This window comes from Acipenser ruthenus, chromosome 27, assembly GCF_902713425.1.
Source record: "Acipenser ruthenus chromosome 27, fAciRut3.2 maternal haplotype, whole genome shotgun sequence".
Taxonomy (NCBI): Eukaryota; Metazoa; Chordata; class Actinopteri; order Acipenseriformes; family Acipenseridae; genus Acipenser; species Acipenser ruthenus.
In genome coordinates, this window is record NC_081215.1 from 22846875 (window position 1) to 22873937 (window position 27063).

The window sequence follows — 27063 nt, forward strand, 5'->3', positions numbered from 1 at the left end:
TTTATCAACTTATGAGCAAGTTAGCAGTTTAGGATCCACACCCACCATCACAATTATCATGGCTATACGGGGCTATTTCAATTCAAATCAGTGACAATTCTATATCTGAACCATTGCAACAGGGCGAATGTCTGTTTAGTTTGTTTTGCCATCTAATGCATTTCTGCTATTGCTTCTTGGACATGCACTAAGTCCCAGTACAGTAAATACATTTTCTGAGCCTACAAAATGCATTAGCTTATGGGCGGGACTTCAGCAATGCAGATAACGAATAGGGCATGGACTCCTGGTATCCAGGAAGTCAAGCTGTAGGAAGCGAGCAGAAAAACTAAAGGTAAAAATAGGTGTTCTGTTTTTGCTGCTTAACTAGCTAGGCACACACCGGGAACATGGAGTGGAAAGAACAAAACCAGGAAGTAAGTTACCGGTAAATGTTTAATGTATACAATGTATAAGTGTACAGCACAATTGTAGGCATATTGATGAACTCATATTTTCGTTTGTTAGCGCTACCAAGCAGAGTAAGGTTGGGTGGGTGTGGTTACTAAAGCAAAGGTAAACTGCCATTTTCATGACCACGTTTTATTTGAACTTCCAATACTGAGTTTTTACATAGGGCAATCCCCCACTCAAACACACACACACATTTCTACGAGCAAACACATGAGACGAGCCCTGTTAATTTTCATCGATTGGCAAGGTAAACTATTTAACCTGCGCAATACCTGTTACTGTTTTCACAAAGTTAACCAAAAGGCCTAAAGGATAGATGTGCATTTTATTAGGAGAATGCATCACAAGATAAGGCGCACTGTTAAAACATTTGAATGTATTCCTTCATTTTCACTGAAGGTTGATTCAATAAAGAGGTAGGTATACTAATAGTTGTTTTCTTGAAATAGTGCCGCCATCATGGGCGTGGGTGTGGGCACGGGCATGGAGACAGACATGGTCATGGGAATGGACATGGGCTTCGACATGGATTCCGTGAACATCCTGAACATATGGATGAACCTACAAATGACCCCACACAACAGCCCAAAAGCCTTTCATTCATAGACGACCAAAGCAACTGGGACATTGTACAAGCTACACAGTAAGTTCCTTTGTTTCTGTTGCTAGTGTGAGATCTTTGGTGTCGAGATCAAAATGTTGCACAAAAATCTTGAGTGTTTTCTCTTATTGAGAACACAGTTGAGTGGGATTGTAGTGTGGACAGCAGTGGTGGTGGTGTTGTTTTTTTGTTGTTTTTTTGCTTTTTTTTTAAGGTATGGGGCCCTGGAAAGGTGTAAGGCGCTTGTGGAAGCAGGTTATGATGTCCGACAGCCGGACAAAGAAAACGTTTCTCTCCTTCACTGGGCAGCTATCAACAACAGAGTGGACCTGGTCAAGTAAGCATTTTTAATTGTCATTGCATTGCCTTTTCCCAAGCAAGTGCTTTTCTTTAACCACACTAACTTGCAGTGCAGTAAAAACATGAACAAATACTGTTTTCTTCAAACTGAAATATCTGAATTAAAATATTGCATTTGTTATTTTCCTATATCAAGAAGTATATTAGGTATTTGACAGGGCTCGGATATTTCTTAGACATTGGTTATATTATTTTTTTTTCCTTCTTTTTTACCTGTGAATCATCTGTAATGTTAAATGTAATTAAACTGGATACATTTGTCGTTGGTGTTAATCTTAGACATGTACTGTGTTGCTGTGCAGGTATTACATTTCTAAAGGTGCAATAATAGACCAGCTGGGTGGAGATTTAAATTCAACTCCTCTTCACTGGGCTGTAAGGTAAATATTATTCCTGTCTGCTTTTAGGATGTTAAACTACCTCAGGGATGGAAGCAAGGCTCCTGTTTCATAGCAGTTTGAACCATTCCTGGTTTTGCTACGAGTTTACTAAGACACACCTAAGTTTGTTACCTATAGAGTGTGGCTAATCAAGCGCGTAGTAAAACCTGGAATGGGTCAAACTGCTTTTGCAATAGGAGTCTCATTTCCATCCCTCTACCTGTGTTTATTTATTATTGCAAATGTGTTTTCTCATCAGTAATGGACCAAGGAGGGGCCAAGGTAACTTAAGTCAATGACTAGTTTTAAAATGATAATAATGTTACTTGTTTGTGTCATCAACCCCAAATGGAGGAAACACCTTCCCATAAATTAGTCTAGTAGAGCTAGAATGACTCTAGTATATTGTACTGTATAGTAACACATAGTAATATAAGATCTGTGGGTTGAGCATCAGACCCAGTAATCATTTTTCTGAAGCTTGTAGTAACTGTTACATTCAGGTGTAGTGCCGGCCCATTCTACTAAATGATCCAATCATTTCAATGAAATAGGGCATTTTGTAACACAGATGTGTTTTACCAAGGAAACCTTGGTAACAACATGTGACCATGAACACAACATGTGACCATGACTGTCTCATCAGCAATTAACAACAAGTTGTCCAGCCAATCAGATCCATTCCTGGTAACTGTTTTGCTCTTTGGTTTTAATGCATGCTCTTTTTTTTTTAGACAGGGTCATTTATCCACGGTGGTCGTGCTGTTGAAATACAGAGCAGACCTTGCACTGGTAGATGGAGAAGGGTTTAGCAGTATTCACCTAGCAGTCCTGTTCCAGCACATGCCCATTATAGCTTATCTTCTTGCAAAAGGGCAGGTAGGAATTTGTTGCTGAATTATTGTCGATTAAAAATACTCCCTTTTTTTTGTTTGTTTTTTGTCATTAACATTTGTCATTAACTATTTCAATCCAGATTTCTATCTGTAAATAATCTGTTAAGTTTTATTGTGCATAACTTGTTGCATTTTATATATCTGCAGGATGTAGATATGCCAGATTTAAACGGACAGACACCTTTGATGTTAGCAGCTCAGAAAATCATTGGGTAATTATTCATCTCTGTTTATTTCAGTGTAACTTTACAGTGTTGAGATGTAAGATCTCTCTGTGGAACCAGTGCTGTATGTGATAAAGCTTAATTACATATTCTACATTCATAGCAAATCTTTTTTATTTTTTAATATGCTTGTTAAGGTTCATCTGTCTAACCTGGACATTTCAACCAAGACTGAAGTATTGAATGAATGTATTTTTTATAAGAGGCACTGTACCGCAGTGTGAAGGTGTGTCAGTCTGGTCAACACTGTGGTCAGGAACCAAGTGTCTCAGAATACCTGGGTCTGCAGTGACCTTAATTCATTTTGTGGTAAATGCAAACCTTGAACAACATTAATGTGTTGTCGACATGCTGTACAAATTAAAACCCGCACATCTAAAAATAACAGTACCCTTTTTGATTAATTAATCAAATTGACCTTGCCTTTAATGATGATCGCAATCATGTTTTAGTAATTTTTGCCTCCAAGGATGTGTTGTTTTGCCACGGTACGTCTTTAGTTCCTATTTCTTGGTAATTGCTGTGCATTATCAGCATTGGCTCTACCTTCTTCTATACTGTTCTTGTTTTTTTCCGCAATATTTGTAGACCTGAACCTGCTCACATTCTCCTTAAGTTTAATGCTTCAGTCAGTGCTGTGGACAAGGTACATAAAAACACCCCTCTGCACTGGGCAGTGATGTCAGGCAATGACAATGCAGCTCATTTTCTATTGGAAGCAGGAGCTGATGTGGAAGCCCAGAATGCGAAGGTGAGGTGTGATTTGCTCACAGTCATACCATGTAATCATACAGGGATAATCAGCAATGCTTTAGGCACACATTTCATGCCCTGAATGTTAAAACAATGTCACCTTTTTGCAATGTATGGGTAATTAAGAACGAGAAGATTAAATAGAGAAAAATGTCAGTCATAAACAGCACTGTGTTCATTTGCATTTTATTTTTTGAATAATAATACCGTGGAAAGACATCAGTGCTTATGTGTTTTAGCATGGGAGCGTTACTTAGTTATGGGGTATTTGGTATATAATGACCCTGGAATAATGTGAATCATTTTCATTTTAGGGAGAGACTCCTCTTCATCTTGCTCATCAGGTTAGGAACCCCCTACTGATTCACATGCTAACACAAGTGAAACATGAGAGAAGTAACGCCAACATGATGTTTTTCAGGAGATTGCAAAGATACAAGGTAGGTTCATCATTCAGTACATATGAAAATATACACTTTCAGGACTAAATACTCTTTTTGAGAACAAAACTTTGTTTATACTGAATACTATTTTTCAGTGTATCTTACAGCATAAATGCTCGGTCATAAAGTCAACTGAACTCTAAAACCTTTCTGTTTTTTGTTGCACGATTTGTTTTTATATTTTTATTGGGTTCAGCAACCGGCAGTATTATTAAGCTGTTAAATAATTTTTAAATAGCTTTGATGTTCTTTAATATAAATTGGTCTGACGTAGATATGGTATTTCCTGTTTGCTATTCTGTCATCGTGCATTAGCCAGTGATCATTCATTAAAAGTAATGGAGTTACTCACAGGAAGCTGGTGGGCTGATAAAGGAAAGTTGCCCGGACTTTGTTTGGCCCTCATTCTGATTTATCTTTCCCAACATTAGTCAATAATGAGTCAGTCTTGCACTTAATAGTATTACTAGTCATGCTTGGAGCAGAGTTATCTTTCCCATAAACAGCACCCCCTGTATGGAGAGTTAAGGAAGGCATGGAAACCAAACTCAGTAATCAGAAAACCAGATGCAATTGTTTATAATTAAGAATCATTCACTTGTGTGTGTGTGTGTGTGTGTGTGTGTTTTTTTAACTTTCAGTTCCATTTGGTCTTGCTGTTTTGCATATGTGTGCTGTGGGCAGTAGGATTCATAGCTGACATGAATTCAGAATCATGGTTACTTAAAGGAACACTCTTTGCCTGTATGTATGCGGTAATTCATCTTGTTACAAGGTTAGTAAAGGGTTGCTGTTTGGGCTAGCATCTGCTTGTATGCGTGTAGTCCTACAGTACATGTCATGCTTATGTGAATAATGTAAAAGCTTTTCCAGCCAAGTGTGGGTTTTCAGCAAAACATAGTTCTAATTTTCATTTACAATTTTCAGTAGTTCACTGATGAGAGCATTTTTCAATGTTTGGTTTCAGCCTGAAAACAGATGGAATATAAAATACAGTGTAATCTTCTTTTCAGTTTGGCATTAATACAAGTTTGATTATACTTTATTTTAATACATTTTTCAGTTGGCTTTACTTGCATAGTACAATTAAAGCATGTATGACTAGTAAATGAAATAGATTCTGCCCTGCCTGAAATCTAATGTTATGTTTGTCTAGTGAATGAACAATAAAGAAATGTGCTTACTAGCAGCAATCGAAAAGTTTCACTCCCTTTGTGTTCCCTAATCAACGTTCTCATTCGATTGGTAAACATTAAAGAAAGGGACCACAAGGGGGCAGTGTGTAACTGAATTCTCAGACGACTGAAACAAGCCAGCGAGTGATGCTTTTTATCGACAAAAGGTTTTCTTTTTATAGCCTGAGTAAATACAGTAACAGGGTAAAAGTGTCAGACAGGAAGATGGTTTGAATGTGTGTGAGAAGAACTACTGAAATATAACCTACATTCTTATCTTGTCAGTGGCAAACATCAGATATGGGAATAATGTAAATGGCATGTCTTGATCTGCATGACATTGCTACAGCAGGTGTTTGTTGGTGTGTGTAATAAGCAGTGAATACAGTACCTGGTGTCTGTTCACAGGCGCTTCATGGGATCTCAGGTCCAGACCTTCTTGCCTGCAGCTCTTCTTCTGGCCTCGCTGTTTTTGATTTTTGTGACCTGGTTCGTTTTGTTCCTGCCAGATATCCTTTTACTTTGTTTGAAAAGCTTCAATAAATTTGAAACCGTGGTTTATTTTAGTGAGCTTAACCGCGGCAGATCTAAAAACCTAACCCTTTCAAAGTGCGTTTTTTCACAGTTTGTTCACTGAGTTTTTATTTTATGTAGTAATGTTATTAAGTCTTATGTTATGTCATCCCTGGAGGAAGGCACCAAGAGGATTAATATAGATAAGGAGTCACTGTATTTACAATTAACACTGAAATTATTGCTCCCGAGTGGCACATCCAGTAAAGGCGCTCCTCGCAGGATGTGCCCTATGCCTGGAGATCGCTGGTTCGAATCCAGGCTATGTCACAGCTGACCGTGACCGAGAGTTCCTAGGGGGCGGCGCACAATTGGCTGAGCGCTGCCCGGGTAGGGAGGGCTTAGGTCGGCAGGGGAATCCACGGCTCACCGCGCATCAGCGACCCCTGTGGCCGATAGGGCGCCTGTGGCTCTGCAGCGGAGCCGCCAGATCTGTGTTGTCCTCCGGCACTATAGGTCTGGTAGCATTGCTGTGGATCTGCAGTGCGAAAAATGACGGCTTGGAAGGAGCACGTTTCGGAGGACGCGTGTTTCAGCCTCCGTTTCCTGAGTCGGCGGGGGGGTTGCGAGCGGTGAGCCGGGGATACAGATAATAATTGGGCATGCTAAATTGGGGTGAAAACCGGGGTAAAAATAATTGGCGACGACTACATTTATAAAAAAAAAAAAACACTGAAATTATTTGTTGTCATGAATGTGTTTTGTTAAGCGTTAAAGAACATGTCAACATTATGTTGGTCCAGTAAATCAAATAGTATCATGGAAAATATAGCCTACACGTTTTAACATGTGTTCCATTGGTTTTCTACAGCAGCAACTATTTTTTTTTTCTTTTTTTAAAAGACATCCATATTTTCTTCAGCTATAAATGGAACATACTTGAAATGTCAGTTTTATTGAAATCCCCATAGCAACTGAAAACCCATTGCGGATTGAACTTGCCTTGGGCATATATGTACCCATACTGATTTATTTTATGAAAATAATTTTGTTAGAAATAATTTTTGCCTTTGTAATATAATTATATTGACAAAAAAACACTGTTCTAATTTGTAAAAAAAATAAAAAAAATAATCATGAACTGTTAGCATGAATAGTGAAATAAGACATGAATATTGTAATTAATTCATATTTTCAGCTTGTTGTTTTCAGCAATGTTGTAACAAGGATTTTTGATGAGACAGAATGGCTTTACATTTTTCATATTCAGTGCTGGCCTCTCAAAGTCATGGAACAGTGTTTTGATTTTATAATATTTAAAGTAAAGAATGAAGGCAGTTTATTTTATTTTAAAAGAATGCTTGTTTATCGCCTCTTGACATCATTTTGTTATTAAAACGAGTCAGGACACTTAAGCACTGCTCATGCATGTTTATTTTATGTTGTCTGGCCTAATGCTCTTTCATATTAAAACGGGCCGCAGATAAATGCTTTTCAGTTGTTACAAGGTATCTGGTATCACAGCAAATAATAAATAATTAAAGATAGCTTGGCTCGGAGAATTACAGATAACGTAATGTCAGCAGTCTGAGCGTTCTATTGATGTGACTTTTCATTTTTGAACACTGGGAGTTATATTGACATCAAGCCAATAATCTAGTACATTCCAGCTAACAAACTGTTTTACAAGACATTACTTAGTAGGATTACTTGTAAAAGTTATTTTATTGGATGAGGTTGTCATTAAAATGTATAATTGGCATGTCACTTTAGCTGATGTGTACTGTACTATATATATATAATATACTGTATGTATCGATTTTGCTGTCTACATCTATCGTAGCAGACTACATTATTGATAGTTCACTATAAATAGCATGTGCACTAAAACATGTAAATATTTCTGTTTCTAATTTAAGTAAGAAAGCTGCTTTTCTAATTAATTAAAGGTATCTTAAAGGAAGTGGTGACAGTGCATAATGACTGCTCTGGGCATGAAGTTTTTTTTTTTTTTTTTAAATATTCTGTAGTCCATCCTTTTAAGTAATAAACACAAACCCATAATGTTCTGGAATGCTGACTACAGAATATAGCTCCAGTAAATGTGGATGTCTGTCGGGCAGCTTTAAACATCCAAAGCATTGCTCTACTGTATAGTATTTGGAGGTAGTATCTCTAGTACGTTCGGTATTTTAAAGATAACCGCACATACTGTAAATTCCTTAACAGGGAGATCACATCTGTCTGAGCCAATTTTCCAGATCCCCTTTACTGTCAATCTTACAGGGCTCCTGTATTTCTATTACAAAAGCTGGAGAACAGACCCTGGGTACATCAGAGCCACAGAAGAAGATAAGAAAGAGGTATATTATTGGGTTTTCTACAGTTCTTGCTGTTTCGGTAATATTTTGAACCTACATGGTTATATGAGAGCATTCTGAATACATAGATTGTCTGTAAACTGGCATGTAGTTATTTTTTAAGTGTATTTTTTTACAGGATCCTTACATACAACAAAATAGAGTTTTTCTTAAAGCTGGTGGAAATTCCAGAGTGAGATGATTCTTTAAATACTCTTTGATGTATGTTTTGTAATAATAGGTGCTTTGTACAGTAACGCCAGAGTGAGAGGCTGCTGATTACACCTTCTAATCAACCACTGCTGATGTGTTTTTTTTTTTATAGAACGTTATCACTCTTGCAGAGGCAGGCTGCCTAGAACTGGGGCTCTTTTGCAGCTCATGTCTTGTAAGTGAAGTAAAAAAAAATACTCTCAGTCCACCCCCCACAAAAAAAACGATTTGACAGCAGACATGTATACTGAGCATCAAAAGAAACTAATCACTTATATTTGAGCATCAAAATAAACTTATCACTTATATTTGGATAAAATTCACTAGGTGCAGTGACTTTTTATTGTACTGATTAACAGTTGACATCACAAAGGTCTTGGGCAGGTGTTGTCACTCTTGGTCTCCTAGTTCGTGGCCTGCCATTGACAGAGTGTGTCTGGTTATACTGTCTCACCAGGTTTGAAATTGCTGGCTGTGAGCACCCAAGACAGCGCGCCACAGTATGCTGCCCTAGTCCAGCCTCCTTTTTTTTTCTGTGATTTTCTTTATTGCTTTTATTCAAGCTTGCAATTCAACAGTTGAAATCAGTCCAGTGTCTAATCAACTGTCTCACTAATTAGGTGACAAAAAACATTTAGTCTATGTCCATTTATATACCTTATTTTTTTCGAAAATAAATGTGTTATAATAGTGATAAGTTTCTTTTGATGCTCGGTATATAAAACCATATTTGAAACTTGCAGAAACCTACTCGGTTGTGCTTTCTCAAATGCCTGTTGCAGAAAAATACCATACTATCAATATATTTTTTACTTCCAGGTGCGCAGGCCTATGCGATCAATGCATTGTTTTGCATGTGATAGCTGTGTAGCAAGACATGACCATCACTCTCTGTGGACTAATGGTTGTATAGGTGAATATGATGGTCACGATTTTTTATCAGTTTGTGAAGGATGAAATGAGACAAAATCTCGATATTATATTAGTATATGGGCAAAAAATACATTTAAGATAAATCATTGTGTAGAGAGGCCATGGAGGGGGGAGGGCAGCGCAGTGGGTTAATGTTCTGGTCCCTCTTTTCAGGAGGACTGTGTGTTTTATGATAAGTGTCACTCTAAATGTACCCGTTTTCTAATCATTTGGCTGTGTGTGCTGTTTTAATGCTCTGATTCAGGTACTGGAAATCATCGCTATTTTTTGGGATTTGTGTTTTTCCTCTCCCTTGTTGGAGGGTGGATGTTCTATGGGACCATTGTGTGTAAGTATTTCAGGGGAGCGCTTATATAAAATATAAATGTATCCCACTCATCTAATAAACGGATTAACAGCCAACAGTGACAGTACCTCTGTGTGCCATTCTGTTTCTTTACAGTTATCATTTTATTTGCAGTATATTTGTACAGGTTTTGAATCACGCTATCAGGTTTTCAGTGACAGAAAATAAATGCAAACTGCTTTTGTAGGGCTATGTGTTTGGTTATATTCACAAAACCAGGTTTCTTGCTACGCTGTAGAAAATCTTATGGAATGTCTAGATACATTGGCGTACCAGTTTGTACATGTATATAGAGAACAAAATGTGTACATACCAAATGAGAAACCTGACCAAGTGCTTTTTAATAGCTGTATGTTGGATCCCATTTTCCACTGCCTGCAGTCCTTATCCAATTCCCTTTTATGGTCTTGAAATGAGCTACCGGAATGAGTTTGCAAAACATGCAAAAGCTCTTGTCCCCAGATATAAAGGCATGTTCTCTTATCACCTGACAAATGTGCCCAGGGGCAAACTACTGTAATACATGTTTCTTTTTCTATAAAGTAAGAAACCGATTTCTTTTTGTTTTACAGATTGGTCATCTCACTGCCCTACTAACTATCAGGAGGATGGCGTGTGGGGATTTGCGATTCAGATTGTTTCCTGTTCTCCCTGGGTGATGTTCATATTCACTGTAGTTTTAATCCACACCTCATGGTCTTCTCTCCTGCTATTAACACAGCTGTATCACGTGAGTGCTCACAAAAAACACTTGTGTATTGTTGTATAGCTTTTTTTATTGAACTCAGTTATATTGTGTTTACATAATACATTTGGGCTTCATTTCTTTCTCTTATATTGTATTTATCCTGCATTATTTCTTTTTTTAAGCTAGTACGGTAGTGAAAATGTATAGGTCTTATAAATTTGACAATTTTAAATGTTACTGATCTAAAAAGTTAAAAAGTAATTGGTAAAGAAATATACATAAGTTGGGTCTGTGAAGTATGCATGTTTTGAAAATTCATCTTTACTTTTCATTAAAGTAAAAAGCTAAACCCTTTATATAAGTCATAATGCAGTCTAGATTTGCATACTGTGCAGATAAAGGTAGGGTCTAATTAAGTGTAAGGTCTTGATTGTGAGTCGGATCTTATCTATTAAATATAAGAATGCTGTATTCATCTTAGATAATAATAGATTCCAATTAAATTTAAAGCAATGTGTATCATTTTATCTGCAGATTGCGTTCTTGGGTTTGACTGTAACTGAAAGATTAAATATTTTGAAGCGTATAAAAAGATCCAGGCATGCAATTTCAATAAAGCAAAACCCATACAAGTAAGTCTTTGGTTTTACTCATTCTCAACAAACTTATATATTAATGAAAACTGCAGTAATGTGTTATTTTATACAGCATAAGTATGCTGTCTCCTTTCACTAATAATATTATTACAGCTAATATACTGTGTGTTTGTGGACTTAATGGGAAGTTTACAATGTAACAGTGTTTTGTTGTTGTTGTTGTTATTATTATTATTATTATTATTATTATTATTATTATTATTATACGCTGTTTAAATAATGATTTGTTTCTTTTTGTTTTATTAGTTTGGGTTGTTTCAAGAACATTGTGAATTTCTTCCAGTTGAGGTGCTTTGGCCTGTTTAAACCAAACATCGTCGACTGGACTCAGCAGTACAATATATCTGTTCTCTCACAACAGCCAGTGCCTGGTGACTTGCAAGCAGTGTAAAAGGTGTATTGGTTTGGTAAATGATTGTTATTTAAAATCAAGACATTATAGCAGTCAAAATTGCATTGGTAAATATTTTTGCATTTTTTTTTTTAATATTGTCAATGAATGTTCACTTGCGATGATTTAACACAACTCCGAATGATTCCCTGAATATGTTTCCTGCTTTTGTATGATTATTGAAACTGCTCTTGATCACTAAGGTTGAAAGTTAAATCGTTTGCATGTTCAATACACATTTTATATTTGATGAGATTTTTTAAAAATTAAGACATTAAAACCTTTGAATAGTTCCATGTTCTGCATTGTGTTTTCTTTGTGTTAGGACCTTAGAAAGTAATAGACCCTTACTCAGTGTTACTAATACAGTATGAGAGATGAATTGGATCAAGACCTAGATTGCAACCAATATTATCTTTGGGAACCGATAAAGCGCTGAAGAATGTCTAGTTGACTTAGTTTTACCTTGTGGCTTTCTTAATTTGTGGTATTTTTTGTTACACTGTTTTGTACTAGTTAATTATACACTTTGAACAAAGATTACAAACTTTTGATTTATAAAACAACAGGTAAACTTTGTGTTCTGCCATTTTAAGCACTGTAACATTGTTTTTATATCACAAAATTTATTATTGTTTTTAGTAACCTTAATTGGATTAATAAAAATCAATGTCTTGGTTTGCATTCTGCAGTTTGCTCAAATGCAGAATGTTGATTATGCATGCTTCTTTAAGAAAGCGGATCAAATCTGAGTTCCACAGTAATAGGTGCATTACCCAGTTTAAGTGGATACATGCACAAATAAAAAAAAAAAACGAATTAAATCAACAACTCTTATGAAGTATGGCTCTGATGTGGGGGTGTCTGGAAACTGGAATAACAATGCACCCATGTTTGAGCTATTATTTAATTACCTCCATTATAATAATCATTTTAGAGTTTGAAAATAAACCAAATATAATTTAACTTTATATAACAAAGTCAAACTGGTTACTAAAACTCAACAAAATAAAGGAGCAATCACTAAAATTGAAGATTGGCGTATATCTAATTATATACTGTAAAAGATTTAAAGAAGCATTACCTTGTGGAGCAAAGATAAAGATATCCGACAAACTTTACATGTCACTGCCGTTAATCAAAAAGGAACATAACATTTACATTATTAAACTGAAGTGTTTTTGAGACACTTTTGGGGGGGCATACAAATGTTTCTAAATGTTTTTGACAATTTACTCTTGCTGTCCAGCACATCCCAGATTTCCAAGGCCCATTCCTTTCGGACCAAAGTTTTTTGCATAACAAACTAGAAAAATAAGAAAACATGAAAAGATTAGTACCATCTGTACTAAACTGCATTCATGCCAATTGTTTTTTAATTGAAGCTATCTTCTTTAGGCTGATATTTGGCATTGGATTTGAGTAAGCGAGTCCAAAGGCAGATTTTATGAGACAAATTGGTAATAGTATAAAACTTGCATGATAAACAACTGAATTGCAGGATAAATAAGTTAAATTATAGGTACATTTCTTATTTGTTTTTGTTGTTGACAGAATTGTGATCCTCTCCACAAATATGCCTTAGGTTTAGCACTTGCCACACCTACCCCACCATGTTAAGTTTGCTATATTTAATATTGTTGTTGTTTTTTGGTTTGTTTTGACAGGGAAACTTATTTACCTTCTTGTACCCCATAGAGTTCACATAAACAGTTTAAAAAAAAAAGTTAATGGTATCATTTTTTTTTAGATAATGAAATGTTTAACCTTTACAGTAGATTTCTCCATCTTTATCAGTCACTGTTGTCGATTCCAGGCCTTTCCCACAGAGGGCACACTGAAAGCATGTCTTATGCCAAGGCTGAAGAGATTTAAAAAAAAAAAATTCTGTATTCTAATTGCAGTTTTAGTCAGTACATTATGCTATTATTTATTTGATTATCAGTGTAAATGGAACATGCTGTCGTACAGGTTTGTGACAGGGTTAATGCTCAGCAGTGTATCTTGGGTGCTAAACAGAAGATAACGGATGAATTATCAGGATCTTAAGACGTGTTCCGGAATTTGCTGCAGTGTTCTTTATCTGGTTAGCTTTGTCAATGTGCTTTGGAAAATGTGTTCTCAATACTGTAAGAAGAGTGTGAACATCAGATAACAGGAGCGGGACAAACCCATCAATACTGTAAATGGCAGTTCCTGTTGAAAAGGTGTTTGTTCTTACACCACAAATGGAAATGGTTTAGAAGCTTGCCCAATATGTTTTCCAGCTGGGACTAATTAATTAGGAAAGAGTATTTTGCAAGTAATTAAAGAGCCTTTGAGTTTGAACTGGAATATTAAATGTGACATTTACATATAAATGAGAATAGATTTGTGTATATGTTCAGATGTGTAAATGCAATATAGCCTGTGCATGCTCATGCTACGTAGCTTGTGTTTAATATGTTTAGTGATAATGATTATCTCCTTGCATACCTTCCCCCCTCCTATCATCTTTTCTGCAGCATAGACAGATTTGGAACACCGAGAGCACTTCTCTGCACCACCAAACTTCTGGGCAAATTTGTTAGAGTTGGAATTTGTTGCTGGGGGTTGAGGCTTTGTTCTTGTGTAAAAAAAAATATATATATTAAAACAATAACATATTAACAATATTCTTAAACATACACAATTGGTCAGCAAGCCAGTAAGTGCAACGTTCAATGTTAAAAATTTTGTAAACAGTTTACATTCTGTCAAAACTTTTTATTTTTTTTCAGTTGCTATATATTTTACAATACTAGAATGTAGTCAGTCGATACATTGTTACACTTCTGTTAATTTTCATTAATTAGACCCCGGAGTTAAACACATGTAGAAACTAACTTCATGCATTGACAAAGATTTTGACAAAAGTCTTTTTCGTCTAATGAATTCCTGGGGATTTAAACTTTGTTACATACCATACCACAACCTTTGCAACATATTCTTCTTTTCATTATGTGCAAGTCATTTATTTTTTTGCACAATACTAGACCAAATACTGCAACTTCAACAAGCAGCAAACCCTTTTCATCAGTTGATATCCTTGATGTATTACTCTACTCACTCCTGTGGTTCAGTCCCTAGCTGCTCCTCTGTGTCCGAGCTCAGGGCTCCTGCACTCTGTCCATAGCCATAGCCCTTTGGACCATACTTCTTCCCATAGCACGTCTTGCAGTATATTTCAGACTCGTGAGCTGCTACCGTAGTGCTGTCTAGCCCTTTCCTGCAGACCACTAGACGAAAGTTAAGAGCAACAGATAATGTGAATATGGAACAAGAAACCTGGAATAATGATCGGTGTTAATAATGTAATGTGTGACCGATTTCAAAACCCTAGAAAAGTAAGTGAAAGCTACACCAGATGTAGTGGTTAAACTAAACTAAAATCTAAAACTATAAAAAAAACAAGATGTTTGCAAGTTCAGATTTGCTGATGTTTTCAAATGATGAATATAAAACAACTGTTATATTCTAGTGTATATAGCATTGGCATGATAAATCTGATGTTTTTGCCATATAGATAAGAGCGGGCGTTGTACACCCATATAGAAGGGGTGTTTAGACTCTTAATAGAAACAACATTCACTTAATATAAGTAGAACTGTATTATAAATTCCAGGAATATCCTTTGGGATGCATTATGTTTTTGAAAGGGAATAAAAAATAGATTCAAAAACTGACATGCAGGCATGTTGATGCTGTAGTGTTTTTTTTTTTTTTTTTTGAACTTGTGATGTGACTCTCTCACAGTTAACTTTTCAAAAGCAGAACTGTGCTGTTCTGTGATTAAGTGAGAACAGAAAACTTCAGTGAAGACCCCAGACACTTCCTTCAACAAGTGTGCAATCTCCTCAGTCAGCTGCTGGAAACCTACTGATAACCATCAAATACTTTGGGATAAAAAGAATGAGAGAAATCCTGACAAGAGACACACCATTTCTATTCCTGTCAGTCTGGGGGAAAGAATTTAAATTTGCTGCAACAGATGGCACAATTAGTTGAACAGCTCTAAACCGTCCGCTGCTACCAGCAATTGCTCCCATCACAAAAGGAGCTTTTTAAGGTCCAGATGTGAAGCCTTTTGCCAACCTTCTATCACAGTGATGCTGTGAAAAGTCTTCAATGGAGATGGGATGGAGATCAACACAATGGTGACCCTTTAAAGAAATTGAAAACTCATTTTCTCCTATTATTGAGCCATTCGTTTTGTTTGCCATATTGTATATTAAAAAATATAGACCTATAGTTTACATCTACTTTACCAAGAAATGTTCTTGTTTTGGATTTAAAAAAAAAAAATACTTTGTATTACTTTCTGTTTTAATGCTGAATAATAATAATTAAAAAAAATAAATAAATAAAAAGAAATCCATGTACGCACCATTTACCTTTATACAATCGTACAATTTAATAATTTTGGGTAAATGGTTTCACATGCTAATACAAATCCTTAGTTGCATATAAGCTTATCATTCTACAAAAGAAGAGCACTCACTGCAGATGAAGCATGTTTTGTGGAAACTGTGTCCATTGCACTGCATTTCCTCTGCATGGTACACAGTCTTCTCACAAGCAGCACACTTCGCTCCACCTCCCCAGGTTGGCATCTTTATAAAAGCAGTGCTCAGCTGGAAGGGAAAAGTACCAGTCTGATACTTCAGATGCTTTAGATATGATTCACTTTCTTAGCAAAGTCTAAGCCACTTTATGCATAATAATAATATAGTAATTGAAATAAACGGCATGCTGGTTTTTAATGTAATAGCATTTTTTTCAAGGCAAGCCCTGTATTCAGTGAATTACACTGCTACTCATTTATTCACCGTAATAATTTATGTGGGTTAAAACCATGAAACATTGTGATGATGTAAATGGAATGAAAAAGGTTGTTACAAATGTTTGAGCAGCACCAGTTACAGCCTTCCTATGAAGGCTTGATAAGGTATCAGGTGACTGTCAGGCTAGACGTGAGTTACTTAGGCCATTGATTACAGTGACAAAACCATCCCGAATGCCTGAAATGTCACGATAAGAGTCCAAGAATAGTGGCTTTATGAAACCCATTATGTGCTGATAAAGTTCTGCCAATAATGCCCTTTCAACAATTTTTAAGTGACTTATTACAGTACATATATTCAAAATGTATCATACTCTACTGCTGTGTTATTTGCTAAAAATAAAAAATAAAAAAAAATCCCTTCTATACAAATTGAAATGTTCAAATGTGCTAACTGCCATGAATGGGGAGGTAGAAGGCCTAGCTATCACTGTCTTCAGTTTCTATGTAATGTAATAATGTTGGAGACTGTAACTGGCATATCATCTCCCTAGTCAATATGATAAAATATGTATTTTAGTAGTGTAGATTCTGAAATGTGAACTAGTTTAACTCTATTGAGCAAGGTCAGTTAAAATATGCAATTAATTTCAGTTTAATATCCCTAATATCTAAATACTGTAACTACAATATATATTGTACAGTACTTCAGTGTCATGTATGATGTTTATTGTGATTATATTCTATAAGTAATTTATTAAAAAAATGAATGCTTTAGACTATATTTTGAGGTAACTGGCTGCCAGAAAAAGAATCTGTTGTAATGTGATTTTTTTACTCACCAGTGAATTGATTAACATAATGCCAAATCGCTGAAAATCTTGGGTTTTCAATTAAGACATAATCCAATGCATTTGACATACACAATAAATGCATTAGCCAGATCATACACTCATGGAAAAATACAAACCAATCAATCATATTTAATGTGACACACATGCTGGATTCACAGATTAAGTATGACTGGAAGTGTTTTAACAATCCATTTTCCAGGTCATAGCACTCAGAGAGCTTGAGGTGAAAAATAATATTTATAATACTTATTTTGTTAACAAGAGACAAGTTGTAAACATGTGTATATGTTAGTAGCATACTGTAAATAGCCTGTATAAAACATTTTTCTAAGTGTTAAACTCACAAAATAAACATTTACAATAATGTAGGCTACCAAATACACTTAACTAGCTTTTCGGAACGGTTTACCTAGGTATATTCACACACTACATACCAAGACTTCAGCTGCCCGTGTTAGTTCCAATGCAGATTCCAGATCTCTCCTTGTGAAACTGAAATGAGAACGATCTCAAACCAGACTACTTTATATAGTGGACCTCCTTCATTAGCAGTGCAGGCTATGAGTGACTGCTGTTAAAATTAAGCAATCTTCCCAAAATAACTTGTGAGATAAAGCCTGTCTAATAAAAGCAATGTGCTGTTGGGCAGAAACTGGCAACTTAAATCAACATAACCATTTGTTCCTTTACCTGGTGTTTGTGTGCACCTGTGGTTACTGTATAGTTCACCTAAATATTGTATGATGTATATTTTTGCAATCATGAAATGTCATTGGTGGTCAGCCGTCAATTTTTCTTAATAATCCTATTGTTTCTTGCTTGCATATTTGAAATCATTTTGCATTAAGATGCAATCTATGGTATCTGTAAGTCTGGTCAGTTGAGCAGGAAGTACAAAAGAATGTATACCTAAAAAAGTAAAACCATCAGTTACAAATCAATCATGTGACACTAATGTTAGCAGGCCTCTTGTGTACCTCATTATCCTACTATGAAGTACACATTTTCACTTAAAAACACCTTGTTTCAGGTTTGTCATTTTTGTTATTGCAGATTGCATAGCTGAACCTATAGCCCAGATGGAAAAAGGTTCTGACTGAAGGCCCAATCTTTCTCAAACAACTGTTCCATTTAAAGCCTTTTATTACAGTATTTGTAGATATGTATTCATAGAGTAGTGTTATTCTTGGCTAACACACGAGTTAATAAAAATATTACAATTTTATTTGTTGAATCAAATACTACAAACTGTCCTAATATACAATATGTAAATTAACCACAGTACAATCCACCTGATTCGGCTATTAAAGGTATTAAGTATTCACATGTACAACAAAAAAAAAGTTTACATATATTATGAAAAATGTGCAATGCTTACAGTTAATTTTGTTACAGCTCAAATTCGTAGTAATACTTCAAATATGTTGCCCATCCCACACATGTATGTGTCAATACAAAATAATGAAAATGTATTCTTTAATATGAAAGCTAAATAAACATATTGCATTTTTGCGAATCAGTTCTAAGTTGTACAATCATTCATATGTATTACCCAGTTCCCAGACCCTGTTATGTAGGTCTTGCAATTTATTTTTTGCACTAACTGATACCGTCAAAGGCTTAAAAAAACCCTGTAAGCAACTACAGCTGAAGACCATTGCTAGCCTCCACTTACTGATATGCCAGTTATGGTCACAGCATTACTAATGGAGAGATTTATTTATTGACATCATGTTTTAAATGCACATATTTTTTAAAAACATGCAAGTATTACTACAGAAGCATGCTGCTGCTTCAATTCATTAAAAATATACGAAGGATTAAGAATGTTAGCAAACTAAAAGTGTCTCAAATATATGTACAAAGAAGTTTCACCATTACTATAGTACTTAAAGAGACTACATTTATGGACATATCTGGCATAAGGTAAATTTACATAAGGTTTAAGAAATAACATATTTTGTGGCTCAGTAAAGTTCAACATTGCAGGATTTAGCAGCAAAGCAAAGTCTGCTACCAAAGTCATTAACTGTTTTCAGTGCTGACTTCAAGTTTCCTTTGCGGTATGTAAACATTTTCTTGAGTTCTACTGGCAGTAGAGACCACTGTAGGCAGCTGAGATGAGGCAGAAACTGGGGTGTGGAAGAAACTGTCGTTGTGTGCAGACTGAGATCCTTTGGGTGTTGTCAGGACAGCAGGCTGTAAACAGAGGCATTGTTAAAATCTGACCTAAAACTGAATATACTAGTTAGATTTCATTATCAGACTTATACATTGTAACTGCTGTATACAAATCAAATTAATCGTGGTAAGTTATCAAAATGTAAATAGGTTTATATAGTACTAGTAACTAGTAGATCACCTCAACAGAATAACTGATCGTTGCTTAATCTAAAGGTTATACAGCAGACACGTTTTTAAACAATACTATCAGATCAAACTGATATTTTATTACCAGAACTCAATAATAGATTACGTATTAACATTCACCATACAGACAGCTTATTACATATGACAGACAGCATATCTGCATTGTAAGATCCTTACCTGCTGTAAGCTTATCAAGGTCACAGGCTGTCCTGGTATCTGATTGTGAACATGTAGTGGGGACATTGGCTTGACAAAGATCATTCCTCCTTGTTGAAACCTTAAATGACCAGTGATGGGACTTATGGGAGTGGTCAAGGTTCCTGGGCTCACAGAAGGGTGTATCCCTGGAGAGATCAATCCCAGATTCTGTAGTGTGAAGTTAAGAATTCCTGGGCTTGGACCATTAACTTGACGTCCTGAGGCAAAGGATGGGCTAGCCTGGCTAAACAATGGAAATGAGGCAATGGAAGGAGCTGAATGAGAAACTGGGAGCTTTGAATGAGTAGAAGTAAAGGTAACATGATGGAAGTCTGGTGTAACTGGTATGACACCTGAAAAAGTGAAAAAGCAAACATTAATACACTTGCAATAAATCAATTTTATTTAAATATACTTCTGAATCTAGTCAATACCTGTAATGGGGGATTGGTAAGCTGGATGACTTAGAGTTGAGGCTGTTTCACCTTTTTTTTCTGGGGATTTGGATCTTTGGCAGCTGAAGAGTGATTGGTGAGATATAGGAATGAGATAGCCTGTGGGTATTAAAGCCTGAAATGAAAAAAATAAGAAAACTGTGTTAAATAAACAATTTGGATGACTTGGGACAGACTTATTTAGTCCTAATTTGTATCACATTTTAAAATACTGAAATATGTTACCTCAGGCTGCAAATGTGCAGGAATGGTAAATGCTGGCATTGGCACTGTTCGCACTGGAGTAAGCCCAGCTTCACTATCAGAATAGGAGGGTTTCTCTTCATTTTCCAGGAACTTCTCCACACTTTCACCAAGGTTTTCTGAACCCTTGTTCTCTTTCCCTTCTGGTGTATTAATAAACTCAGGATCTAAGTGCAGGGCTCTTGGGGAAGGTCGATTTGCTATTAAACCCCTACGGGCCTTCACTCGTGCTTGGTACATTTCATTAAGTTCTGCTGCATTAGGTGACGCGTCCTAATGGAAAACAAAAAAAGAACAAATGTATTTCATTAGTAAAGACTAAAATCCTTCACACCTAGTACTTTAACATTTGTCAATATCAGTCTCAGTGTGGAATGAAACCTTTACAAGTCACCCAAATGGGAAAAAAAAAATAATTCTTAACACATCTATAAAGAGGGTAAAAAAATAAAATTATTACCCCAGAATTTGTTTGCGTTTTCGATATTTTCGGAGAACTGTTTTCTTGAAATGTTTCAGTGCAGACTCGCTTATGGCCTTTGTCTGGGGTGGTTTGCTGATTGGTTAAAGAGACATTCTTTTGTGACAAGTCATTCTCCTTTTCAGTGCCAATAGAATCTTTATTTCCAGTAGGTGAACTGTGTAAACTATTTTCAGAGTTAGTGTCAGCTGGACTTCCTGCTGCATTATCCCCAAAGGTCATAGACCGTACTGCAAAGCTAGACGGATTTGCCATTGGCCTTGCTGAAGAAGAATGCAAATAGATGGCATATGGTGCAACAGTTTGGTTTTGAGGTAGTATCACTGGAATAAAGGGAGAATACTGTGCTTGTCTGTAAGCCTGAACAGAGAAATTTGTCTGGGAAGAATTGTTGGCACCAAGTTCTGAACTTAATGTTGACTCCACATGTCCTGTAGTTTTAGCAGCTTTTCCTTTCGTCTTTTGGGAAGGTTTGGGTTTCCTTTTACTTTGCCTATGAAAACAAGAAAATCTGATAAGTAGATCTTTAATAGAAATAGAGCGTAGCTGATTTGGTCTCACTTGATTCTGATACAAAATATACATTTCGAGTTATCTTTAAGACAACTATAAACACCTGTGCACTGAATTACAGTATGTAAGATTCTGTTTAAAAATGCACTTACTTTGATTGCTCATCCAACTGAACCTTACAGATTGCCGCCAATTGGGCCATTCTGCTTGGATGCAAATCGGTATCAGAGAAATCACCTGAAATAAAAGAACAAAAATGGAGATCAAAACCCCCCAAGGTCTGCTTAGTCTTGGTCCCAATACAATAGGCACACTGAAAAACACACACACTTTTTTACCAATCATAAGGTTTTCTTATAAATACTTACCAAATACTTTTTTGACAGGGCTACTAGGTGCAGAGTTGATTTTCCTTCTGTCATCCTCTATACTCTTTGCCAATTTAACAAGCGATGGGTGTCGGGTAAAGTTCTGCTTTGTCCTACTGGAAGGGAAGAGATTTTTGGCACAGTTTTCCACTGAACTTCTGGATGCTAATATACCAGACGTAACTGAGGTAGGGGTTGTCAAAGGCTTTGGTCCTGTGGACAACAACAAAAAATATATTTAAAGACACAAGTTTAAAGCACTGCAACATGCTGAAATCAGACCACAAAAAAATGTGCTATGTAAGAAAGCTACAAATTAGTCAGACTCATATTTTAGAAATATTTTTCCACATACTCTTGACATCTGGGAAGTCCTCAGGTCCTGTCCACTTAAATGCTGGCTTTCGTCCCCTCTCTTCCGTAACGTGGACCTTTCTTATCAGCTCAAGGCTACTCAATACATTTGCTATATCGTACAATCTTCTGATTTTTGCTGAAAAACAAAAAAACAAGTGTTACTAATACTATTGTGGTGTAGATTTACCCAGTACTGCTGAATTAACCATTGTACTATGTTATCTCTTTGTCTATACATGGTTAATAGGCCTTGCTCTCGGTTTCCAAGTGCCTAAAATGTCAAGATGAAAAAGTGAGATTAATATACTCACTTTTGAATTTGCTCTTATCTAAATCGACCACTTGATCTTCTCCAATTAGGATTTTGGCAGCAACTTCCAGGCTGACCACACGGGGCTTAGAAACCAAGAAGAGCATTACAAACTTCTGACTCATCACTCTTAAAGATTTGTCTTTCCTGCTGTTAACAGACGCTGTCAAGAGAAACAATGGCAGGCATTAATAGAAAACCTGCAGTGCAATATTATACTATTTGTCCATTTTTATTCTTCTTACTTGTTCTACAGTTTTGGTTTGTGATACATGTCCTGTGGATTATAGAAGCCTTCTTGGCATGACCACTATTATAACTAAGAATTTGTTACCGGTTGGAAATTTGATATGCACTTTTTTATTCTTTAAACTCACCAGCTCTAAATTCCATCCCAGGAAGTTCCACAAAGCACATTTCCCGATGCCCAAACTCAGTTTCTGCGCCTCTCAGTTTTGACAGGCATTCATTTTCTTCTTCATTATCTGAATCAAACTCTTTCTCAGAATCTTTCTGTTTAATTTGCTGCATCTGTTCTGCATATTTATGCTCCTTGCCGACTGTCTTCAACGTTCCAAGCGTCTGTGTAAGATTGCTACGTCCGTGCCAAGTGTAGCGGTTCTTTGCAAGACGACTCACCATATGCAAACTTTCCAGTACATTGACAATGTCATAGATGCGTCTTCGTTCTACATCTAGATGACAAAAAACACTCAATACTTTAGAGTACAAAATGAAATAAATGCTGACATTTCTCAAAATAAAAGACAACTTACTGAGTTCTCCAGCTACTTCATCAAGACAGATGTTGTTGTTCAGTGCAGGGTTGGGATAATCTGGATATCGTGCTAAGAATTTATGACACAGTAAACCTAAGCTCTTTTCTTTTCGGCTTGGTTGAAGTCTATCAGATTCATCCCCAGACAGGTGTTCCTAAAGACAAAGGAAAAGGTAGACACGCTTAAGATCATGTTGGAATTACTGAACTATACAAGGTCAATGTGAGCATTCAAACATATGTACAGATGTTCAGTATATGAACATGTACAAATGTTCAGTATATGATACATTTATATAAAATAAGTCTGATTTGATCTTGAGTGACATACCTGAGAACAATCAGTTGCCTCTGTGGCTTCATTTTCATCAGTGTTCAGCTTCTTTTCTCTGTTCCTGATCTCAGGGCTAGCTGCGCTGATCAGCATTTTGAGGTTTGCTGTAGGAGTCCATGGCTCACCAGGAGCAGCATCTTTTCCCTTTGTTGGTGTTGTCAAAGTTCCCATATCTGGCTGTATTTCACCCAATATTGAATGTGAGGTAGATGACTTCAGTGGTGTTTTTATGACCTTTGTGTGGGGCTCCAAGAATATATTTTCCTGCATAAAACAAACAAAGAAGTTTAATAATGCTGTTGTTCTTAACGTTATACTAAAACTATATAAAAAGACAATTTTGAGATTATTGATTTTTACTTTTTTAAACATCAAAAACAATTCTGGTTCAACATCTTGCAAAAGCTGCAAAACAATATACTATATAATACTGATTATATTAACTTAAAATTACACAACATAATTAACTATTACTGAAATACTGTATAGCAATAAAGTAACTAGCCTGACCTTCTGGTGGTATCCCTTGCCCTCTTCATCGTGTTTGCTGCTTTGAGGTCTCTCGGTCAAATATTGCAAATTCAATAAGCCACTTGTCATTTTTCACCTGAAATTATTAATTTAAAAAATGTGTATTATAAAATGCATTCATGTATTAATTATTACAAATGCAATTTGAAAAACATTCAACCGTTTCGAACTAATACAGAATAACAGTATATTTCTACATATAATAATAGTAAAAAAAAAAAAAAAATTACAAATGTAACTTACCGAGTTTTTTTTTTTTTTGCAGACCAACGGATGTCATTAAACTAAGAATTAAAATAATATCTGCAATCACACCAACTTAACTACAGACTGCTTGACGTAAATGAACAGTTACAAAAGCTAATCAGAAAGATAGTTTACTAAATTGCCCGCCTACTTTTACTTGTAGCCAATACAAACTAAGCGGGAGTTACTATCAGCACAAGTTAGATTGGCCCATGCTGGTCAAGATAATTTTTAAAATATTGGCGCGGAATTCTGCACTTTATTTGGGAATCCAATTTATTATCATTTACAGTGTAAACCCAGCATTTAGGAAATAATAACTATAAAAAGAAACGACTGACAATAACCAAGAAGCTTACATCTACCATCACTAAAACAATATTACGGAGACGTGTGTCTTGTTACCCTTGATTTAGTTTCGTTAAAAGCTGGTGCTTAGGTATAAATCATTTGGTATTTAGTAAAATACAGCAATTGTCTTGACTGCTATTAAAAGCAATATAGGTGGGTAAATATTATATGCGCCAAAAGCTGCATCTCATATGTTTGTTATTTTTTTGTTTTATTTTATCCGGTGTGTAGACTGTACATTTTAATGATAAATAGCACATTTTTATAAAGTCTCGATTAGGTAGTATTAAAAAGGAGCGGGTTCTTTAAATTTACCCGCGCGTCCAGAACTTTAAAAATGTTTATTCCCGCTGCAGCACGAGAACTGGCCGTTTGTGTTTGAACCCAAACTTTGCTGTAGAGGCAAACTTCTAAATGAATCTTAACTGTAAACGCCCTGGTACTAAACACAATTACAAAGTGTACATAACCTGATTTATTTAACTATAAAATACTAAGTGATCAATTCTTAATTTTTTGTGACGTCAGTAGTAAGTACTGTGTACACATTTAACTCTGTAGTTACTGGTACCAAACAGGTCAAGATTTAGATTTCCGAAATAATATACTGAACCAATTGTCTTTTATACCACATACTTTCAGAGAGAAGTAGACATTTTAAAAAATATATATTCAAACTTACCCAGTCAGAAGAGAAAAATATCAATCGATCCCTCCAAATTACTTAGGTTTGCGGATTACACCAAATCCAAATGCTGATGAGCCACACAGCTTTAGAAATATAGTGCAAATACAGTAACTTCTACTCCAACACGCACATATTCCAGATAATTCTGATACTCAGTGAAAACTAACTGATCAGTATTGTAAATTTTCTTACGTGTCTAGATTTTTGTTTAAGACTGCTGTATCTCAACTACTGTGTAAATCTACAGTAACTTGTATGAAATGCGAATCGAATTTATGTAAACAATAAAACTAATTTATAAACCATATACAATCACTATCTATATAGTTAAAAATATATAACTTTTTATCTAACCAGGAACAGTATAATTTAATGCTTGCTCCGAGTTAACCCGGCAGTCAGTATGTTAAAATTTCAATGACTAAAGAACAACAAAACTGCAGTTCTCTGGCTGGCTACATCCCGCCTTACGTAACTGATTCATTCATCGCGCTCCGGAATCCGACCCAAACTGCATTTCCGGCCAATCAGTGCTTGGTGAAACAAAAGAATGCTATTAAATATAGTAAATGAAAACCCTGCAGTATCGATGCTTCAGAATTGTGAATGCAGTAAACTGCAGTATTACTTTACTGCATGGTAAACCCGTGTAATTATTGCATTAAAACAGAACCTAGGCTAGGTTAACTAATCTTTCTGGAATTAATGTGGTACATAACTGTTAACCTTGCAACATACCAATACTGTTAAACAAAACAAAAAAAAAACGTGAGAACGATTTAGCAGACCTACTGTGTCAAGTAAACTACAGTATTGTGACAATAGCAATAACTTCAATTTTTTGTTTAGCAAAAATGTGTAATATGCATTTCTGTGTTTCTATATATATATATATATATATATATATATATATATATATATATATATATATATATGTGTGTGTGTGTGTGTGTGTGTGTGTGTGTGTGTGTGTTTTATAACAATCGTTCATCAAATCATGAATCGTACAGTAACTTCTACACCAACATGCAAATATTCCAGACACGTTTCCTGCTGCGTAAGCACTACTGCAAATACAACCCTAGACAGCCCAGTTTAAAAATACAATAGTTGGATTGACTCTTAAGGCATTTAAGGCGTAATGGGAGATGCTACTTCATTGCCATGAATGGTAGATGCCCTATTATTCTGACTAAGCAGTTAAAAATGGTGTCGCCAAGTGACTGTGAATGGCTGCCTTTTTAAATAAAACGACCCTTATATACTGACCAATGTGTTTTAATCAATAAAATTCACTTTACATTTTAAATATATATTTAATTAAAAAATATATCTATCTATCTATCTATCTATCTATCTATCTATCTATCTATCTATCTATCTATCAGTATACATTTTTCGGCGAATTCATAATTTATTTCCCTCCCTCATTATTTACAATTGTCACTTACCAATGAGGTCCTTGGCAGAACATATCTTGATTTAAATACTATATTATGCGTCTTATTTTTGCCTGATGGGGGCACCATTTAGCTTATGTCAAACATGAAAGCAACAGAAACAATTAAGATTATTTTACACAAGCACTGAGCTGCCAAATTTAACTTTTTTGTAATGGCAGTAATATAAGTAGCTGTACAAAAAGATAAATAAATAACCAGACTATATCTCAGATGAACACTAATACTATTGAACCTCAATATTGTCTTATCCATAAGACAATATTATATATAGATGTTCTGTAGTAAATAAAACACTTAAAATATCTGTGGTATTTATGTTTTGACACTAGAGGGCACA

General features: G+C 35.6%; 3 protein-coding genes across 4 annotated transcripts; 1 reads left to right on the forward strand and 2 right to left on the reverse strand.

Annotated features, from left to right (window-relative positions):
* Positions 1-272: 272 nt before the first annotated feature.
* On the forward strand, positions 273-11678 carry LOC117432131 (putative palmitoyltransferase ZDHHC13). Its single transcript, XM_034053643.3, has 17 exons — positions 273-416; positions 903-1096; positions 1269-1391; positions 1717-1794; positions 2529-2673; positions 2838-2902; positions 3503-3665; positions 3982-4107; positions 4752-4885; positions 5694-5794; positions 8037-8161; positions 8484-8546; positions 9191-9284; positions 9549-9632; positions 10223-10380; positions 10873-10970; positions 11241-11678. Exons 1-17 carry the CDS (start codon positions 390-392, stop codon positions 11383-11385), a joined length of 1923 nt encoding a protein of 640 aa, XP_033909534.3. The 5' UTR covers positions 273-389; the 3' UTR covers positions 11386-11678.
* A 384-nt stretch (positions 11679-12062) lies between these two features.
* LOC117432132 (cysteine and glycine-rich protein 3) lies at positions 12063-18235 on the reverse strand. Its single transcript, XM_034053644.3, has 6 exons — positions 17475-18235; positions 15905-16037; positions 14474-14642; positions 13861-13990; positions 13153-13246; positions 12063-12691 (listed from the first exon to the last, which is right to left on the reverse strand). The coding sequence occupies exons 2-6, from the start codon at positions 16014-16016 to the stop codon at positions 12618-12620; spliced, it is 579 nt and encodes a 192-aa protein (XP_033909535.3). The 5' UTR covers positions 16017-16037; positions 17475-18235; the 3' UTR covers positions 12063-12617.
* A 770-nt stretch (positions 18236-19005) lies between these two features.
* On the reverse strand, positions 19006-25801 carry LOC117432043 (transcription factor E2F8). Of its 2 annotated transcripts, none has more exons than XM_034053446.3 (14): positions 25258-25801; positions 23958-24054; positions 23445-23711; positions 23112-23268; positions 22713-23030; positions 22337-22498; positions 22024-22161; positions 21669-21881; positions 21453-21537; positions 20767-21280; positions 20289-20579; positions 20043-20178; positions 19588-19961; positions 19006-19239 (listed from the first exon to the last, which is right to left on the reverse strand). In XM_034053446.3, exons 2-14 carry the CDS (start codon positions 24045-24047, stop codon positions 19066-19068), a joined length of 2919 nt encoding a protein of 972 aa, XP_033909337.3. In that variant the 5' UTR covers positions 24048-24054; positions 25258-25801; the 3' UTR covers positions 19006-19065. The 2 variants fall into 2 exon arrangements, with proteins under 2 accessions (XP_033909337.3, XP_058858036.1); XM_059002053.1 differs by lacking the exon at positions 25258-25801 and adding an exon at positions 24222-24338.
* Positions 25802-27063: the final 1262 nt, after the last annotated feature.